Source organism: Gymnogyps californianus, chromosome 1, assembly GCF_018139145.2.
Source record: "Gymnogyps californianus isolate 813 chromosome 1, ASM1813914v2, whole genome shotgun sequence".
In the NCBI taxonomy this organism is placed as follows: domain Eukaryota; kingdom Metazoa; phylum Chordata; class Aves; order Accipitriformes; family Cathartidae; genus Gymnogyps; species Gymnogyps californianus.
In genome coordinates this window covers 93448420-93470576 of record NC_059471.1, presented here as the reverse complement: position 1 = coordinate 93470576, position 22157 = coordinate 93448420, and the positions used below count along the sequence as shown (strand labels likewise).

Here is a 22157-nt window from a genome sequence, read left to right as displayed (position 1 = left end):
GTGATTATTTCAGTATTAATTTTTCTTTTCTCTGGGTATATTCTTAATAGGGAATTATAATTCAAAATTTAGATCTTAGGGAATGCTGAAAGAGTGAAAATACAAACATAGTAATTTTGCTAAGTGGAAGATCAAGAGTTTGATTTCTCTGTCTTCTCTAGATTGCTACTCACTTTGTAAGGATGTATACTAATCCAAGAACTCCTGAACAATTTCTGCACAACTGTTTGATACTTGTGAATGCTATGCATGCTGTCAGTCTGGCTATAGACATAAAGGTAAATGACTTTATACTAGCATTTCTTATATACTTTTAAATTTTTTTTTATTTTTATGATAGTAATATTGTACATCAAATTAAGGTGAGATTTTAGTGAAGCAGTTTTGTTTCATGATGTGCTACTGTACAATAGAAACCAAAATACTGCTTCATATAAATACACCTAAATACAAGTAATTTCCATAATTCCTTGCTTTGTAGAATCGCATATATACAACTAGTTGAACATAAGATTAATTCAGTTCAGATTCTAGCATCGTAAATTACACAATGGAAACCTGAGTGGAATTTATTATTAACATTCTAAAGCAATTTAGAAAAAATATATTTAAGAACAGACATCATGCACTTAAACATAAAAAGGAGTGGTAAAAGAATTATATGAATGTCTGGTGACACTTATGTGCATCTATCTAATTATGAAGGCCCACAAGGGTTCTGTCCCACGTCTGATGCACACAGAAGTCAGTAGCTTTGGACTGCTGGTGAGAGTAACACTGTAAGCTGTCAGCTTCTGACGTCCTTTTTTGGGAGGAATATGATGTTATTGATGTTAGTTTCTTCTTCAATCTAGGATCCACTTGGGATCATTTTTATATGTTTAGTAACATGCTTTACATCTCTGTCTTTTTTCATTGGCCTACAGCTCCAAATTTTCTATATATAGTGCCCTTTACATATGTTAGATATTATTTCTTTGTTCTCTTTGTTGCCCCTAAAACCAGTTTTCTCCTGCTCCCAGTCTGCATTTCTTTAACTGACCATTTGTGAGTTATTTATAACTGTGGGTTCTGGTAGTACCATACAAAGATAAAAGTAAAAGAAATTAGCCACAGAGGCCTGATCAATTAAAAAAAGTTGCTGTCACAGCTAAACCAAGTAAAACAAAGCTCTACAAGCTGGTCAACAAGCCTTCAGACAGAGTAGGCTTGTCAAACCCCAGTGCTGAGGCCCTGTAAATTCAGTACAAAGCTTATGGCCTGTTAATAGCAATGGCAAGGCTGTATTACAAGGTTACATACTCACAGGGATTCATGCTCTTACCTTCCATGTGCTGGTTGCTTGTGTTAGTTACTGAACTATTGCCTATTTGAAATAGCAGATTCCCTCTTATTTTCCTTTTCTACTTTGCTCACTGGTCATTAAAGATCCTGTCCTTACCAAAACTAGTAAAAACTGGTTAAGGTCACATCATTCTCTGTAAGAATTTGCAAAGTGATGCAGCTTCCATCATGAGCAAAGTGAATGTCAGGGACTGTGATGAACTGGGATGGGTGTGGAGCATATTGGGCTAGCTAGAAGACCAGAAGAAGATACAGTAGAATAGACATGGTATTTGTTGGTGTATGAACAAAATTTCCAAAGGAATTAATAGTATTAGGAATCAGAGGTAGAGGTGTGGTGTGAACAAAGCAGTATGAAAGGAAGCTCAATTACAACTTTTTTTTTCCCTTTCCCTTTGATGGTGTTACAATTACAGGGAAAAATTAGCCCTGCCATTTCCAGTTGTATCAGCTACTGTCTTGCTCCCACATCCTGATACAGATACGCTGTTATAAATGGCTTTGCTATGACAGGCTAAACCAAGAAAATCTACTGTTTTGTATGCTTGTGACTGACAGGAAGCGTAGAAAGATAATCTAGGTATAATCGTCAAAATGAAGACATACTTTGCCTCAGCTTTTAATAAGAAAAACAGGCAGTTCAGCATGTGAAGGCAGAGGCTGGATGCCGGATATGCAAAAGGAGTTAACCACATTAAAGGTGGAAGCAGAACTCCAGAACATTCTCCTTAATGCACTTAATGTGTTTTAAGACTATAATGTCTACAATACTACAATATTATTAGTTCAGCATATTTTTAAGGTATTGGTGTTTTTGTAGATGGGAAGGCCCATCTCCATACAGACAAGGAATTTAAACAAAGCTGTATAATCAGTCAACACCAGAAAAAGGAACAGATCTTGGATCTTCGAGGTCTATATTTTAATTCTAGCTAAGGCATGTTTGACAAACTTGTGGAAAGTAAAAAAAAAAAAAAAAAAGAGAAAGTAAAGGATACTTTTAACCTAGATTTATTGGAATTCATATATGCTTTTCTAAGACTACTGTAGAAATTTCTTAAGCTTCTTGTTCTTCAGCAATAAAAGCAGCAAAATACATGAATCCTATTGCTGAACTGTCCTAATTCGGGATTTTTCTGGTAGTCTTGTCTCTTAAATTTAGCAGGCTAAAATGTTCCAACAGTATTGGCAAAGTTCTTGACTAGCAGGGAGTCACTGCTTCTGAACTTTCAGGACAGCTTTGCATTAATTAATGCAAGGATGGTGGTGACAGCACAAGCCGAGACACCTATTAGGTCTGGAATAGATGGCACTTTCAATCACTTTAAAAATCTAAGATTCTGTAATAATAAAGAAGTTTAACTGTCTGGAAAACTTCAGCTGCAAGTTTAAATGATACCTTTAATGGAGTTCAGAGCTTTTAAATCCTTTTAAGGATTAAGGTATAGGCTTAAGATGGAGTACTTTGGGCAAGAAATTCTTTGTTTCCACTTTCTAATCATGACTGACAGTTCAACCCTGGAGTATTAATGGTGTCTTTCTGTGTATTTTTTCTTTGTGTTTGATATTTTTAAGTTCTAAAATGCTTTGGTTTGAAGAAGATCAAATTGAAAGCCCAAAATAAAATATTGCAAGATAGGATGGTGGATAACAGCGATATGGAGGGAACGTACGTGACAAGGATAGATTAGGAGAGAAGATGCAGTGATTGGGGATAGCTAGTAGAGGAACTCAATTTGGTACTGACTGATTTAAAATTGGGGCCAACAATACTGACATTTATATTTGGGACCAAGTAAGGGAAGACATTTTCAAACAAGCTATAGAAGATGATGTGAGTAAAGTTGGAGAGTATTAAGAAGCTGAAAATGAATGTGGCTGTTCTGTTGAATGAAGAGGGGAATTCAGTATTGTTGTGGAGTAGAAAGCAGTGAACTGGGCAATAACAGGGCCATATGAGCAAGGAAGGGGGGCAGAGGGTAACCCCAAGACTTGAGTCTGAAATGAAGGAGAGAAAGAAGATACTGTCAGCAGCGAATGGAGAAAAGAAATGCAGCAACATAGATTTTTTTGAATTTTCAGTATATGTAAGAATTTTTCCTTGAGGTAGTCTACAGATTATTGTATGCCTATTGTTACCTTAGAAAGGTAACTTCCTGGCTGTCACTTAATGCTTCAGTCATATTTTTATTATAGTCATCTCTAAAGATGATTAACACTTTTTTTGTCTTCAGTTTCCTGTACTTTAGTAAGGAGCTATTAGCTTGGTAAATATGTCAACTTCTTGACAGAAGTAACTTTAAGGAAAAGGATTTCTTTATTAATTCTTAGTTATTTGACTAAAATTTGTATGATACTGCCAATACACAGATAGAACTCTGTATCTGTCTATCCACCAATCTATAATGTAGATTGGTGTACCTATAATGTATCCACCACTCAAAGAGTTGCAGTCAATGGCTCAATGCCCAGCTGGGCACCAGTGATGAGTGGTGTCTCTCAGGGGTCTGTATTAGGACCAGTATTATTTAACGTCTTTGTCGGGGACAGGGACAGTGGAATTAAGTGCACCCTCAGCAAGTTTGTGGATGACACCAAGCTGAGTGATGTGGTTGATACTCTAGAGGGAAGGGATGCCATCCAGAGGGACCCTGACAGGCTAGAGAGGTGGGCCCATGCGAACCTCATGAAGTTCAACAAGGCCAAATGTAAGGTCCTGCACCTGGATTGGGGCAATCCCAAACATGGATACAGGCTGGGAGATAAGTGAATTGAGAGAAGCCCTGTGAAGAAGGAATTGGGGGTACTGATGGATAAAAAACTGAATATGAGCCAGCGATGTGCGCTCACAGCCCAGAAAGCCAATTGCATTCTGGGCTGCATCAAAAGAAGCGTGGCCAGCAGGTCAAGGGAGGTGATTTTCCCCCTCTACTTGGCTCTCATGAGCCCCCACCTGGAGTACTGCATCCAGCTCTGGGGTCCTGGTCCCCAGCATAAGAAAGACATGGACCTGCTCACGCGGGTCCAGAGGAGAGCCATGAAGATAATCAGTGGGCTGGAGCCCCTCCCCTATGAAGACAGGCTGAGAGAGCTGGGGTTGTTTAGCCTAGAGAAGAGAAGGCTCCAGGGAGACCTTACAGCAGCCTGCCAGTACTTAAAGGGGGCCTACAGGAAAGATGGGGAGGGACTCCTTATCAGGGAGTGTAGTGATAGGGCGAGGGGTAACCGTTTTAAACTGAAATAGGGTAGATTTAGATTAGATATGAGAAGGAAGTTCTTTACTGTGAGGCTGGGGAGACACTGGAACAGGCTGCCCAGAGAAGTTGTGGATGCCCTCTCCCTGGAAGTGTTCAGGGCCAGGTTGGATAAGGCTTTTTTTTTTTTTTTTTTTAGCAACCTGATCTAGTGGATCCCAACCATGGCAGGGGCGTTGGAACTAGATGATCTTTAAGGTCCCTTCCAAACTAAACCATTCTATGATTCTATTCTATGATTCTATGATTCACTGGCATGATGAGATCTATGGAAACAGATGCAGTTGCAACAGAGAAGTGATCTGTTCAGGCATGTCTAGTTTTGAGTTCACCTAGATTATACCCTTGGGCACCCCATAAACATATTGTGGAAACGAAAGAAAAGAAAACCTATGTTTCAAAAGTGATGGTGCTTTTTATTTCCGTGAAAGCAACTGAAAATTACTCGGACCTGATAATTGTCTCACCTGGGATATTTCTAAAGAGAAACTGGATATGTCTGGGATAGTCTTTTAAAAAGGATATTCGTATGTGTATACATTACAAACATACAAAAATATAGACTTTTAAGCTTTATTTAGACACCAAAATGACTACTTGATCTTTTTTCCAGACTTGCTGACTGTTCTATTCTCACATTGACTTCCAGCTTATTGAAAACTTGGCTGCTGCACTTGTATAAGCAAAGCCTATATAAACTTAGGAACCTTCTTTTGTTCACAAACAACATTGTTTCCTATATGTTTACCTTTTAAGTTCAATGTTTAAGCCTTACAAATCTGGAAATAACTAATAAAAATTAAATGGATGGCTTTCTGTTTCTGAAATTTAATATAGTATATTTATTACCTTCTGTTTGTTTAATACTTTTGCCACAATTTTCAATAGTCATTTGCAATTGTTGGTTTAAATTGGTTACCTAGGTAACATTTCATAGCCACTGATTCCAAGCATTTTCTATTTTTCAGTTATTTGTGTCCTGCTAGAAGCTGTTCTTTGGTGTAGGATGTCTATTTTCATCATTGCTTTGTAGTGGGGAAAGCCTTCTTGCATGATTTTTGCATCTGTTGAATAGTTTGTTTCATTACATTGTTTGACTAATAATTACATGTTCAGAAAAAAGGAGAGTGTTATTGCCACAAGAGGTGGTTCAGCGATCTACTCCTTCCTGATAGCTTTTGATAAAGTTTTTCTCTCCTCTTTTCTGTCTGTCAGAACTTTGGCTTATAGCTACTATGATTATTTTGGACTTAAAACATCCTGATCTGTTTTTTCTTTTCCTTTTCCAGCTGGCTAGATTAATATTTGTTTGTAATATATTCTAAGTATCAATCCACTACACTGCTATGCTGATAAAACAGAACTGCCAGCATTTTCTAAATATCATGGAATGACTTAGAGGCAGTTAATGCCATTTAATTTTTGCATTAAGTTATAAACCTGTTTTCATAAAATCAAGAGACATTATTTGTAAGCAGTTAAAAACTGTTTTCTGAGCAGTAGTACCAGCAATACTAAAGACCAGGCTTTAGTAATATACAGGTGATTGAAAATGTGGAGAGTTGGTTATGGAATTAACAGCACAGAGCTGATGGTGTTATAACAGTTAAAAATACTTTGTTTTCACAATAGAAACAATCTACTAGCCCTTGAATTTCTTGTTCAGTTTTGATATAGTCCTAACTTGGAATATTTAGAATTTGAAGTATAATAATTTATCCAGTTTGTCAGCTTCAGCATTTTCTTTAACTAGGCAACATTAGAGCACAAATAAAAAGCTAACAAGCAAGCACCGAGCTCCTCAAGAAATGTGAGAGGCTTTTTCATATTTTGAGAAACTTTGTTATGGATACAATTTAGGGCATAAATCTGTTAAACTTTATTAATCGCTATCGTTTGCTAATACAGAATTTTTTGAAGCAAATAATATATAGAGACTACATGAATTTTCTGCTGAATGTTGTTATGAAGTAACACTGATTTTTATTTTTTTTAAATTAGTTCCTAGAGTAGTAGATTAATGTCACAAATGCAGTTTTATGAATTCAGCACAGGATAAAACAGAATAATGTTTTCTGAGGGAATAAGTTCTGATCTAAGTGGAAATGAGTAGAAGTAGGTGGCAAAAGAAAGTTAGGCTTCAACAGATAATCGATTCTGGCATCTTTGCTATCTTAAATGAAAATGTAGGAAAGATGAACAGTAGAGGTGTAAAACGAGAGCTATATTGAAATAACTTCTCCTACAAATACTTGTTAACATTCGATAGCTATCACTGAGATAAGTGAATGGAAAACATCAGAATATTTTTTAGACTTCAGGTTTAAAGCTTTTGGCAGGGAAGAAGCTTTCTTACTTTGCATAGTAAATGCATCCTATAATTCCAACCTTAAAATACAGTGGTGATGGAAATAAATAAAAATACAAGATGAGGCATACGATTACATCAGTGCATGAAGAGTATATGAAATGAATCTTAAGAATTATGAGGATAAGCATTATCTAGGAAACTATGGAGAGTGACAGGGAAACTTCAGATCAGTGCCCAGTGATGCGATGCTTGGCTGGGCACAGGGCCAGAAAAGAGGGAGGAAACAGTCAGTAACTCTTCCTGCCTCTGTGCTCTGTGGAGTCAATGGGTTTGCCACCAGGGGAGCTCCAGTTCTGCATTTTCTATGGAATCTCCTACCTGTCTCTAACTTAATAAAACAGAAGGGAAATTAAGAAAACTTGGAGATTACCTGGTGAGATGTAATGCAAGATTAATTTAGTATGTATACAGGTAAAAATGTGGTAAGGCTTGTCTGTTCTAATGTATCTTGACAGGTTTCTCCTTCCTGTTGTACCAAACAAAACAAGAATTCATATTCCTTATAGTACAAAGCACACAGAACACCTTCATGCAGGACTACAGGCATTTAATTTGCAGGACTACAGGCATTTATTTTAATTAGGGCTGACCTGTAGTCAGTAATGTCTGTGAAGCTTTCAGTAACTAAATAATCTTTCCTTAAATAATTTGTATCCTTTGGGAAAGGGCTACATCCCTCCTCTGCTTTTAGTCCATGAGCCAAGCCTTGCCATCTTTTCCAGTACTCAGATTCTCTCTCTTTTTTTCTCTCCCCCACCCTGCCATATAATGCTTTAGGGTATGGAGAAGGAGAGGTTCCTTTTCTTAAAGCAGACATTAGGAGTCTATTCAGGGATACAGCTCCTTCTTGTTTCCTTGCAACTACGGAGATGGAGCCTTGTTAAAAATATGATTTTCTGAAATGTCTGTTGTAGAGCCATCAAACGATATAGGTTGAATGCTCTTTAGACTTAACTACTGTCAAGGCCCTGGGGGCACCCCCAGCCCCTCAGGGCTCCCTCCACTCTGCCCACAGACCAGGACCCCATGTCTGCCCACCAGGACCGTCAGCCCCTGCTCCAGTGATGCCGCAGCAGGGCTGGTCTCCAGCTCCCCACAGCCCTGCCCTGCTGGCCATGGGACCCACCAAGCCAGGCCCACCCACAGGCCCTCACCCCAGCCTTGGCCTGTCCTGGTCCCCAGGGAGGTGACTGATGGCTGGGGCTGGGGCTGCCCTGGTGCCCCCTGGCTGCCCTGCTCCTGGCTGGGGGGGTGGAATGGGCCCTGGTTGGCCTCTACTCTGCAGCTGTGTTATATTGCCTTTGGCTCCTGGCTCCCTGGCCCGGAGAGAACAGCTGGCCCTTGCTGTGCCCTGGCAACTATCTCTGCCTTTAGTTTGCCTTTCAAGTTTGGACAAATTGTAGCTTCACTGGCCTTTCTGGATTTGTTTTCTCCTACTGAATTGAGGATTCTTACATACAAGACATGGAATATCTCATTATAGCACAGCGCCTCATGGGCTGAAGGAACTAGAGAAAATACTGCTGGGTTCATCTGTGAGAATTCTTTAACTTCTCCATTCTGTAAAATGTGATGGGAAACTTCTGACACGCTTGTAGACTGGATGGGAAAGAAAGATTGTTCCTGCATTGGAAACACTGTGTTGGTTTGACTCCTTGCATTTCTGAATTTAGAATTGTCCTGGTTTTGGCTGGGACAGAGTTAACTCTCTTCTTAGTAGCTGGTACAGTGCTGGGTTTTGGATTTAGTGTGAGAATGATGTTGATAACACGCTGATGTTTCAGTTGTTGCTAAGTAGCACTTATCTTAAGCCAGGGATTTTTCAGTTTCCCATGCTCTGCCAGCAAGCAGGTGTGCAAGAAGCTGGGAGGGAGCATAGCCGGGGCAGCTGACCTGAACTAGCCAAAGGGGTATTCCATACCATGGAACGTCATGCCCAGTCTATAAACAGGGGGGAGCTGGCCTGGAGGCGCGGATCGTGGCTCAGGAACTAACTGAGCATCGGTCAGCGGGTGGTGAGCAATTGCACTGTGCGTCACTGTTTTTTTCTTCCCCCCTTCCTTTTTTTGTTGCATTCCTTTTCATTACTATTATTATTATTATATTTCATTATTACTATTGTTAGTATTATATTTTACTTTAGTTATTAAACTGTTCTTATCTCAACCCACGAGTTTTACTTTTTTTTTTCCCTTTCCTCCTCCTCACCCCACTGGGAGGGGGAGGGGGAAGCGGCTGCGTGGTGCTTAGTTGCTGACTGGGGTTAAACCACAACAAGAATCCAGTTTATTCTAGATTTTTCTGGTTTGAAATGCAGAATTGTTTTCACCTATCTGTGACAACAAAAGAGCATCTTATTTTCCCCCTTCTATGTGAAATGTGGGTTCATTCTTGGTAGCAGAAGAGAAAGGCACCCTGTTTTGATGACTTTTTAGGAAATGAAGAAAAAATAGTAAACTTTTTATTTACTTCTTGGTGTTCTTCTCTTGAATCTTTGAAAATAAAATTATACTTTGTGTAGGGCTAGAATGCCATAGGCTGGTGAAAGTGAGCATTACTTCAAATGCTTGGTGTTATTGCATTTATTTAGAGCATGTTCATTAAGAAAACTTAGCTTATAGCTCCATCTTTTCTTCCAGATTCTTTCTAGGTTATACTGAACATAACTTCAAAAGGAGAGTGTTTTCTTAGGCTGCCTTTACAGTTTTTACACAGAGTCAAAGGGAGACTGTGCATAAGCTTGGAAGAAAAAGAAATGAAGATTGCTAAGTAGACAGAAATCCTATGTGGATTAGGAAGTCTCATGCTTGAGGCTGGGAAAATGCTCAAGTGTATGTACACTTACTATATAATCATTTTCATTTAGGCATCAGCTTGTAGTGGTGTCCTTTTGGCCCACGGTCTGAGCCAATAGGCTGCTCTTAGGTTCTTATTTTGTATAAAGGTTTTTCTACATAGAACATTTGCTTTAAGCTACTGAGTTTTTTTAGGTTGTGTTGGAAGAAGATAGCTCCACTAGAACTAGCTCCTTTATACCCTTTCTCCTCACAAAATTATTATGTCAAAATGCAGCTTCTGCTAGCTGAAGAAAACCTTCATCAGTTGCTGATCCATCAGTCATCAAGCAGAAACTGTCTGAGGGTGGAGCTTGTACTTGTGCTCAGTGATGCATTGTTTTGCTTTCTTAGAGCTCCTCCCTTAGGACTTAAATCTCAGCTGCTTTTTTGGTCCTATGTTTTAGGCAATAGACTTCAGCCAATATTGCATTTTAATAACGTCAAAAGAGGAAGAAAACTCAATAAGCAATTTCTAATCAAAAAGAATTCATAAACTGTTAATGACAGTCAGGTTTATCTCTGTATGTAAAGAATGAAATAGAGAAGAATTTAAAATAATGACAGAGAGGTGTTTAACAATAATCAATAAATCCTTAAGCCACTAATTTCCAGAAGCTGGCAAATTATGTCAATGGAAAGACCACTTTATATTTGCCCAATTTCATACACTCCTTACTCAAGCAACTGCTCTGCTGACAGAGGGAGAATAGTGGGATACCCAGTCTCTGATACTCCAAGAACATCCCATAAGCATTTAGATCTTGTGGATCCTTGTTCAATGTCATTACAGCTGCTTTTGTATTCTGACAAGGGACATTCATGAAACTGCTTTTTGCCATACCGGCAGGAGGAACTAACTGCAGGAACAAGGGCCTTTCTGCAAAATTTGAAGATAGACTGGCTGTTGTGTTCTGTTTTTGGAATACATATTTACTTTTTCACAGTGTTGTATTGCACCTTGAGCTTTTAGTAATTAGGAAGTTGAATTAGCTGGTTTGTAGAAGCGCTGCAATATGTGCTTTAGTGTAAAACTTTAACTTGGAAATAAAAATTAACTCAGATAGTTAAGATGATAGATACATCTATACATCTGTCTTGCTGCACTAAAGGCAGTCCAGAAGAGGCAAAAAAGTTTTCTCCCTTTTTCAGCCCATGTGGCTAATAAATGTGATGTCTTTTCCCAAACTCTCTTCATTCGTATTTGGGAAGCAGAGTAACTGCAGTTATCCAAAAGTTTCTGATAATGAGAATGAAATTTTTACTTTGATTTAAAGGTTCCTAGTGGGAATCCACATGGGACTAGTTCTTCCTATGAAGTTACTTTATTGAGTTGACTATTTTAGGCTTATTATCTCCCACTGATTTTTTTTTTTTTTTATTGCTAGATTTTTCTGTTCTCAGAAATGACAAAAAAAAAGAAATTTTAAGTTATTATTCAAAAACATTTTTTATAGCCTTGGAGAAATACGAATTGAAGAGAGAGAAAAACATAACTTTAAATCTCATATCTATAGTTGGCCATGTTTTAGGAACACTCTTAATTAAGTCATATTTTTTTCAAATGTTTCAATAATCTGGATTTTTATTCTTCATTTTATCTTCTCAATACTGAAGAGGAAAATTTAATCTGTACCAGAATTTTATTAGATTTAAAAAATTGCTACATTTTCTTGTTATAATCTAAATGTGTAGCATTTTCCCCATCCAATAAAATACAGAATTGGCTCATCTAGAAGCAGACGTATACTAAGGTGAAACATTAACTAATGCAAATAGTATTTCTACATAGACTTGCATCAGAGACAGGTGACTGACTAAATAGCTGCTCTGTTTCCTTCATCCTACTGCTTTAGAAATAGTATCCATTCCCTTGATTAATATGCTGGAGAGTATTGAGGTTCTGGAGTAAATGGTTCATTATGAAAATTGCCTCATAAGAATCAAGGATTTAAAGAGTTTTTTTCCTCTAATGCTCCATTTAGGCAATAAACATCTAATCATGTTGAGAACAAGAATATAGTTGATCATAAAAATAAAATAATGTGGGGGCTGAAAGTGTGGTCCTGTGAAAAATTGGTATAATGTAGTTTATAGAAGAAATATTAATGTATAGGAATATTTTTTATTCTCATAGATCCCTGGAAATTTTAATGGTATTGACAGTAAGTATTAAAATGAGACTTTACTGACAAAGTATCGAAAGAAAATTAAGTTGATACAACTTTATCCTCATAGTTTAATATTGGTCCTAAAAAGGTAGAGTGGTAATAAAATTTACACATGAACAAGTTATGTCATCTAGAGTGATAATTTTTGTATAAGAAGAGCAAAGTTTTTAAAATATTTCACAAAAGTGGCTGTGCCAAAAACCTGGGCTTCTTATTCAATATAGTTCAATTAATGTCACATTTTATTAGATGGACTGTATTTATTTACTTTTAATTTTTTTATTAATCTGACCTCCTCAAAAGTGTCACATTACCATTTTTATTGCTTTCTTAACTTACCCAGAAAAGATAACAAAGGCTTCCATTGGAGTATCACATTCTCTCTCCATACTAGCACAGCTGGAGTCATCTGGCGAATTTCAGTTAGAATTGCCCTATTCTCATGAGGGATCTCACAGTATCACTGTACACTCTTCTACCGCGAGTTTTTGCTTCGTATCTAATAAGTTGCAGGCTTGCTCATTTTTCAGGTTATGTTACAAGACCTTCCTTATGAAGCTCTGCTTGAGGGAAGTACGTACGCACAGAGAAGCAGGGAAATTGTATACCGGATACAGACCTTTCCTGCCTGTATTTGTGGGAAGCCACTTGCATCATTAAGTCTCTTTACTATTTGATTAGCCTTCTGAAAAGTTCATGTATTTGATGTATCTTTTCAATGCCTTACCAGAATCGCTGAGGACTAAAGCTTTGACATGTTTTGCAGTTGCCATTTAAATTCATTTCTGTAAATCAAATAGTTAAAATGCAGTAATACTTGCCACCTTTTGTAAAGCAATTTGGCATCTGCAATAAAAATAACTGTATAGTTCTTAGTTGGATGGTGACAATGTCTTCATAAACAGTTGCAAAACTGTATCTAGGAGTATTTGGGATGGTATTTTACATAGTAAACTGAAAGATTTTAAAAGATACAGGTCTTCAAGAATTAGGTTTTTTGTGCACTGACAAGATTCATATTCATCTTAGCTATGGGCCTAATCTAGTTATTAAAAATTAGGTTGAAAATATTTGCATAATAAGAATTACCTTAAACTTTTTTGTTCTTCATCTTCCTATCTCTAAACTATACATGCAAAATTTTAACTGATTATCTGGTTATTTTTTCTTTTTTTTTTTTTTTTTCAATGTTAGGCCACTGACATCTGTGATCCAAACCCAGTCATGATGCTTATTCTGTGTGTCTACCTATATGAAAGTCTCCCTCACTACTTACCCAGGAACACTATAGAATTTACAGGTGCTCTCCATGCAACTGTTGTTAAACAGGTACTGATACCATTGAATTTAGATTTGTAGCAGTACAAGGTTAAAACACTGTATGTGTATATGTGTTTACATTATGTATGTACTACAACAAAGAATGAATGGTTTTCATGTCATTTGGCTACTAAATATAGAAGATGGAAGCATGCATCTTTTTTTTCTCTTCAGGCTTGGGATCCTGACTTCTGCTGCTGTTTTTTCCCTATGCTTGTAAGCACAGAAAAAAAAATCTACAAATCGGACAAATCTGAGATCAAAGATAGAGAGGAATAAGAGATTAACAGGCATAGGAGTGCAGTGTACACTGCAAAAAGAGTACTCAGAAAAATTGAGGTTGTATAGTCTGTGGGAAGCCTATATTCCTTAGGAAGAAAAATTATCTACCTAGTTATTTGAAGTACTTTCTTATTTTGTGATATCCTTAGTTTGTATTTTGCAACCTAGCTGCAGAACACACCTTTTATACTCTAAAAATAGAATAAAAATAGGCTGATTTTGTTGTTGTTGTTGTGATAGGTGCGTCTGAAAAACCCAAGCAGTAAAACTTTGATGTACTACGCCATTCTTGTAGGAAGAGATGCTGATGATTTCTCATTACCTAAAGGAAACACTGTCACTATTGCCCCTAAGTAAGTAATGATTTTTTTAGTGTTATTAATAAGTCTAGCATTATGGAAATAAAAACCTACTAATTTAATAGTGGTGGAACACTAGAAATGTGTTCAACTACAAAAAGGGCAAAATTAGTCAGTATAAAGATCACGCTTTTTCTCCTTAGCCTAGAACAAATCCAGAGTAATTTATCAGTGGGACACTTGCAGTTTAGCTCAATAGAGCTTTAAGAGCAGAATACAAGCCTTCAGTGCGTTAGAGGAGTCATCTGTGTCCAATAAATATTTTTGTCCCAATGTATTGAAAGCTTTAATTTTCAGTTTGGATCTGCTGTTCTTTAATTTTATTTGTTTGCCCAACTGAAGTTGAAATACCTCCTCTGGACTTGATTCACATTTTTTACATCAATGTATTGTGGAAGCATGAGCAGGTAAAAATTCTTCTAAGATTTCAGTTTTTGTTTCTTATTCTTAATTGAAGCATGGCTGGGAATTTAAGAGACCATGACACAAGTTTGGCAGTAGTGTTAGATTGCTGCTTTTTGTCCCCATCCTCCCTCCCCACCAAGATGGAAACTATTGCAGTTGCAATGTAGTTATTTCTCTATCTTACATTTCTGAAAGCCATCTAAGGATTTTGGAGAGATTTAATTTTGGGAAAACATTAGGTTGTTAACATTTTTGGTAGCAGAAATACTTATGGTATATCACCATGTTTTTCTTTTTGTTCACTGAGTATGTTTTGCTCTTTCTGTGCTACGTGGGTTTATGACTAGATACAGGAATTTCACTAATCCCTGTTTAACTAGTGAAGACAAGAGGGATGTAGCAGTGACTCTGGCTGTCAGTTAAGACTTTTTAAGTTTAGACTGCAAGCCTATTTAAGACATTCCTTTGCAGATAAAATGGATTAGAGATTGTAAAAAGGAAAACAAAGGTCATCATTTGTATTAAAAGAACCTGTGAAGAAGAAGAAAAATTTCAAATACATATTTTGAGATTCAAGAAGACTCAACATAAATACAGTGCTCTTTAAGGATGATCCATATTTCAGTATTAAATGACATGCCTACTGTAAATATATGCAAAAGGGACAACAAGTAATGCTATGTTTTCAGCGAGCTGTGAGGCTGATTTGATTCCATTTTCTTTGCAATTACTTCAAATAAGAATTAACATAAAAATCTAATCTTTGAAAATATCATGTGTTTTTCTGAAAGGTCAATACCATGGCTGTTTTTCACTTCACCTTTAAAAAAAAAAAAACCCAAACCAAGACACCGGTAAACGTGTACAACCTTGTCATTGAGCTGCTTGGCATTATATATAGCAACAAACATTTGAAAAAATGCACAGAAATAAAAGCTTGTGGAAATGCCAGTCATCCACTGGTGACCTCTGCAGAGCTTATCATAATGTAACCTTACTTGTAATCGTGGTCACTAAATGAAAAATAAATTCTTTGTAATTAATAGCTTGCTTAATATTCTAATGGAAGTGTTTGAGAACTCCAAGCAACAGTGGGATGGGTGGGAGTCTTGTAGGTGCTTTATATTAGATCATAATATCATAGGTGGGTTTGGAAGTGATAGTAACATGAATAATAAACCAACACCTCTGTTTAATTGATTATGTGTAGGCTTATTGCTATTAGTGCTGATTGATATTCAGTTATATAAGGTCAAGAAAAATAGTAGGGGATTTGTAAGAGAGTATGTTCTGCTTTGTTTGGAAAGAATGCCTTCAGAGAAACTCAGAAATGAGGTAGGCTTGTAACAGACTTCTAGAAAAAAAGAAATATATTTATGGCCTAAATAAAAAGTGGGGGGGAATTTTCAGTGTATTCAGTAAGAAATTTGATGTGAGTGTATTAGTAAAACTTAATGGAGTTATTTTTTGACAGGAATGTTAGCATCACTGACTATAACCTGTTTAGGAATAAAAGATGTTAAAATAGCTAGAAAGAGGCACTTCACATTAAAGTTATTTGTTCTACTTTTAGAAGTAAATAATCCATAAATATGGGATTGGAGGCAGATGAATCAATGTGTTAAAAATGACTAAAAATTAGGAAAGCCTACTTGCTATATGAGAGAACAGGAGTTCTAGTTTAGAAACAGAATTTATACTTCAAAAAACTTTCTGAGTATCTGTAGTGGTTCAGACAACTTAAGGTCAGGTATCTCTGCATCCTTGTTCCCCTGAATTGAAACCGTTCCTTGTGAATTTATGAATATTATATATAAATATGGATATGCCTTCACCACTAGTTCATCTTTCACTGCAAGCTAGCTTGATACTGGCCAGCTGCTTTTCCCCTGAAACAACAGGTACTTTAGATAAACTAATAAACATAAGCAGTTAAAAATAGCGGCTATTGCCTTGTGAAGGCCTGCTGCAGGGCTCCAGTCAAGTTGTTGTCCTGGTTTTGGCTGGGACAGAGTTAACTCTCTTCTTAGTAGCTGATACAGTGCTGTGTTTTGGATTTAGTGTGAGAATGATGTTGATAACACTCTGACGTTTTAGTTGTTGCTAAGGAGCGCTTATCGTAAGCCAAGGACTTTTCCCAAGGACTTTTCAGTCTCCCATGCTCTGCCAGCAAGCAGGTGTGCAAGAAGCTGGGAGGGAGCATAGCCGGGGCAGCTGACCTGAACTAGCCAAAGGGGTATTCCATACCATGGAACGTCATGCCCAGTATATAAACGGGGGAGTTGGCCGGGAGGCGCGGATTGTGGCTCAGGAACTAACTGGGCATTGGTCAGTGGGTGGTGAGCAATTGCATTGTGCATCACTGGTTTTTTCCTTCCCCCCTCCCCCCTTCCTTTTTTTGTTGCATTCCTTTTCATTACTATTATTATTATATTTCATTATTACTATTGTTAGTATTATATTTTACTTTAGTTATTAAACTGTTCTTCTCTCAACCCACGAGTTTTACTTTTTTTTTTTTTCCTTTGCTTTCCTCCTCCTCACCCCACTGGGAGGGGGAGGGGGAAACGGCTGCGTGGTGCTGAGTTGCTGACTGGGGTTAAACCACGACAGTTGTAAAGCTTGCTTTGCCAAAGTTTCAGGGTAAAAGGTCAAGGGAAATATTAGCAGTTCAGAGAACAGTCACTCATGAGAGTTCAGACAATTACAGCTGAAAAGATGAACCATGGCCTTGATAGGGAGGCTAAAGAAACTGAAACTTGTCAGTCTTCTGATTGGAGAGCTGGAAGACTTTAAGTAAGACATGTCATGCATAGAGACTTGTCTCTAATTATCTGCCAAATATATATATTCCTGTATTTAGAAGTAACTATAATTGGATTTAAGATTTCTGTGGGTCATTATAATCGCTCATGAGGAACAAGTGTGACTGACTAATCCTGTTGGACTGCTGGGTGAGCATGCTTGGCATAGAGGATTCTGTAGATGAAGGCCCAGTCTGAAAGAACTGTGTTTACTTTTCAGGAGAGATGAACTGCAGGAAACTGATAAGCTAAACAGATCAGGGAAAAATTTGAGCAGAAAAGCAAAGGGTAATGAAGAGGAGTTACTTAAATATATTAGGAAGCAGTAATGAAGCATTAGATAGAGATGCCAATGATTTTAAACTAATAATAATGAAGTGACAGAAATATGTAATGTATGTCTGTCTGTATTTTCAAAGAAGCATGACAGTGTATACTGCAGTTCACAACTAGCTGGAGAAACTCATAAATGGCTGTGGTGGGTTAAACTTGGCTGGCTGCCAGACACCCACCCAGACGCTCTCTCGCTCCCTCTCCTCAACAGGATGGGGGAGAAAAAATTGCTAAAAAGGTTTGTGGGTTGAGAAAGATGGGGAGACTGCTTGCCAGTGACCATCACAGGCAAAACAGGCTTGACTTAGGGGAAATTGTTTTAATTCTTTTTCAATTAAAATAGACTTTTGTAGTGAGAAACAAAGATAAAAATTAAAACATCACCTCATCTCTTTCCCACCCTCTTCTTTCAGACTCAACTTCACTCCTTCGTTCCTGAGTCCTCTACCTTCTCCCCCTGCCACCTTGAGTGGCACAGGGGGTAATGGGGAGCAGGTGGCTGCAGTCACTTCATAACAGTTCCTCTCTGCTTCTCCTTCCTCCTCATGCTTTTCTCCTGCTCCGTGAGTTCTTCCATGGGCTGCAGTCCTTCAGGAAAAATTTGCTCCAGCATGGGCTATCCATGGATCACAATTCCTTCAGGAAATATCCAAGTGCTCTGGCAGGGGGCCCTCCATGGACTGCAGTGTGGATATCCGCTCCGGTGTGGTCCTCTCCACATGCTGCAGGGAAACATCTGCTCTGGCAGCTGCAGCAGCTCCTCTCCCTCTCCTTCTCTGACCTTGATATTCCCACTGCTGTTTCTTACTGTTTTTCCTCACTCCTCTGCCTTTCTGATGTTTTTGCCCTTTTTAAAATATGCTTTCACAGAGGTGCCCCAGCTTGGCTGATGGGCTCAGCTCTGTCCAGTGGTGGTTCCATTATGGAGCCAGCTGGAACTGCCTGTGTCCTGCACAGGGCAGCTCCTGGTCTCTTCTCACAGAGGCTGCCCCTACAGCCCCCTGCTACCAAAACCTTGCCACCTACACGCAATATCTGTCAAGAATGAATATTTTATATCAAATGGCTGAGATGAAACTGGCTTTAATCCTAAGGAGGTGAACATCAGGGAAATCTTTGGAAGACTATACTGTCATTCTGCTCTGGCTTTTGGGATGCATCAGAACATTCTCAGTGTAGCTGAGTGTCAGATCTTGCATATAGTGTAATTAATCTTTGATCTGAGATTCCCACTCTCCAGGGTACTGCACTGTGCCACGTAGACTTGCAGTTCACAATAGTAATAGCATAAAGGTCTCTAAGCTCTCTTGTGTGGTGTAGACATGCCTATGAGTTACTCAGTCTGGGTATCTTAACAAGAGAAATGATGAAGATGACTTAATCTATATTTAAAAGTACCTTCCTGGGAAAGGGACTTGTTTAACTGCAAACAATATAGAACAAAACTTTTTGTAACAACAACAGCTTGAAGCTGGAGTTGTGCAAATTCAACCTGGAAGTAGCGAAGGTCATTAGCTATTGAGGGGAAGAAACTCTATCTGAATGACAAATTCTTTAACTGCAGGGGGTTTGCAAATCACAGAACATTGAAAATAGTGCAGGAAGTGACCTCAGAAAGTTATTTAATCCATCCTTCTGCCTCAGATAATATGAAGTGCTTTCTCAGAAAAATGCTTCTGCCAAATGGTTGTTATCAGAAGCAATTGAAGGATGATTGGGTTGCACATAATGGCCTGCAATGTATAACTACTTCGGATTGTATTACCTAGTAATTTCTGTTGGCCTTAAACTCTGCAAATTTGATCCCTCCAGACAACTTGTTATCTTTCTTTTCCTACACCAAAGTATACAAATAAAAGAGAGAGAATTTGATTGCTTGCTTTGTTGAAAGATGGTACACACTGAGCTGATAAATTAAGAATCTTTGACCCCTACAGTATATCAACTGCAGTGAGTGTGGGTGGGGCTAGTTATAATAATATGAGAATGAACCAGATCATAGAACAATTCCATGAGCTGAATTCTCCCTCACTTTACATTGACCACGACACATATGAATAGAGAAAAAAACTAAGCAACTTTGTGCTTTCCTTGATGCTGGCTTTGCCACAGAAGGCAACAGTTCACAATTCAAATCAGATTTCTCTGCTGTTCCATCAGCCAGAGGGCAAAGATCAGGCAGAAGGCTCCGTATGCTCCATTTCCCTGTCATTCCTATTTGTGACAAGAGCAGAGTAGACTCCTTAAAATTTGATCCCTAAAGTGGCTTTGGGAGTGGATGTCTCAGGCAGTATACTTCTTTGGGAGCCTGTAGTCCCAGGATGCATTTTCCAGGAAGTTTTGAATGGCAGGGGAGCTTAGGAGCCTCAGACTCTGGGGGGCTTAGCAACTCTTCACTGTCAAAAATCGTAATGTCTGGGTGCTCTGCAGCAGGAACATGAAAACTGTAAGAGCCAGGTTTTCAGAACTTCCAGGATTTCGTCATTGATTCTCAGAACTGACATCCTGAGACATTTGGCTTTAGGAAGAACTCTGGGCAATATCATACTCCTTTATCCTCGTGTTAAGCCTAGAGATCATACTGGGTTAATTCTCTTGCCTATAGTCACCTTTCTGCAGTTTGGTGAGCTTTTTTCAATTCTGCTATATCCTTTTTGAGGTAAAGACGTGCAAACAGTAATTAAGGTTTGAGCCCTTTGGATGGGATCTGGTGGCCTAATGGTGATCTATGTTGTTGTCTGTTCCTTTTCTAATTATTCCTCACACTTCATTTGCTTTATTGGATGTTTCCCAGCACTGTGCTGATGTTTTCACGAAACTACCTGTCGCAGATCCCAAGTTCTCAATGGTGAGTTATAATGGCTTGGAGGCAATTATTTTATGTAAACACAGAACTGCTTTCCCTGTGTGCATCTCTTTACATCTATGTACACTGAATTTTCTCATTATTTTGATGTCTCATAAGGTCCTGCAATCTTTGCACTGTCAATCTTTGTCCTTACAACCTGGAGCAATGTAGAACATCAGTAAACTTCCTTACTTTCCAGTTGTCGCAGACACTTGAGGTCTCCATTAATGGCCTTCCTACACAGTAAGAAGTGTTAGTTCCTACATTATGTTTCCTTGCTTCTTTTCTTACTTCTTTCCTTGCTTCTTTCTTGTCTGCTAGTTTCCTTGTAAGTCTATAGAAAGGGACTTTGTTAGAAATAGAAGAATTAAATCACCCTTGATCGTGTTCTTGTTGAGCTCCTTTAATGAACTCTCATAGGTTTATAAGGCAGGACTACATTTTATAGATGTTGACTCCTGCCAGGTGGGTCTCATTGAAGTAGATCTTGTTTATAGTAGATATCATTTAGACTTATCCTATTCTTTTATTCTTTATAATTGTTTCTACTACATTGCATGGTATAGATTTGAAGCTTAAAGGTCTGTTATTCTCCTGATCTTCCCCAAATATTTTTTAAGATATTGGTGTTCTATTTATCACCATTCAGTTCTCAGGTCCCAAGGTAGTTTTAAGTAAGAATGCTATATATATATATATATTTCTTTTTCTTCCCCTGGTCCATCATAAGAATGAGGTAAAGGACCTCCCAGAAAGTTTCCTTGAAAGCAGCTGTCATCCAGGGACAAATCCTGCCACTACTCCCATCAAAATAAGTTCATAGAACTTCTGCCATCATTGTGATTACTCAACTTACATGAAGAGATGTGTGCATTGAGTTCACTTGAAAAAGTAGCTGTTATTATGAAAGTTGTGCACCAAATGTAAATTATCATGATTCCATTGAAGACATGGTATGCTGATTGCTATGACAAGTTCTCTACTTCACCACTTACTTATGTAAGTATATATACATACAATACATAATAGGCCTAGTTCACATACTTCTGTTAGTTAATTGCCTCTCCTTTAGAATTCCCACTTGGCAGAAGACCAATAAATCACACATAATTTCCCTCTGCCCTCTATTTTAATTCTTTTCTGTCAGGCTGCACAGTTTCTATTAATTGTTTAATGGGGAAGGCTAATTTGGGTTGGGGAGAGGCTTCCTTTTGATGTTAGTATCTGCTATCTCTTCCAGAAAGACAACTAACAAATCTGCAGTTTATAAATATAACCTTTTCCTATATTTTAAGAATTCCTTTGAAGTATTATTTAAGTAATATCACCTTCAGTAAATTAAGAAATTTCAAGATTTTACTATAGGTTATTTTCTTTCTGCCATCTCTTTCATACAGGTTGTTGGGGGGTAAATTTTAAAATTTCTTTAACTACATAGAATGGCAGTACAATGAAAGTGTAAACCAGTCAGCTGACTTTTTGGTATATATTTTGAGATATTCTACCTGCAACTCCAAAAATATAGGTCTTTTTCTGTTTAGAGAAAGCGCTCTCTGCTCTGGTCATATGTGTAAGAAAGGCAGAATATGTTTAGATTCTATTGTTCTCTTGCTTTTAGAACAATCCTACACACTATAATTTTTCTGACCTTCATGCCATCTTAAGACGTTAATCTCAAAATCAGAGAGTGATTTTGAGAGCTTCAAAGTGCGAGCTTCAGCCACTAAACTTTTCTTATTGATCTTGCTTAGTTGCAGGACTAATGCAAATCAAGTCTAAACTTAACTCTTACCTAGTCTAAACTCTCATTCCATGTGGTCTTCCCTTCTCCA

At 37.9% G+C, this 22157-nt stretch overlaps 1 protein-coding gene across 1 annotated transcript in view; it reads left to right on the top strand.

Moving 5' to 3' along the window:
- CFAP47 (cilia and flagella associated protein 47) overlaps nt 1-22157 on the top strand; it is a 363098-nt gene that overhangs the window by 109992 nt on the left and 230949 nt on the right. The window contains 3 exon segments of the mRNA XM_050891106.1: nt 162-278; nt 13169-13303; nt 13817-13929. Coding sequence (XP_050747063.1) covers nt 162-278; nt 13169-13303; nt 13817-13929 — 365 coding nt within the window.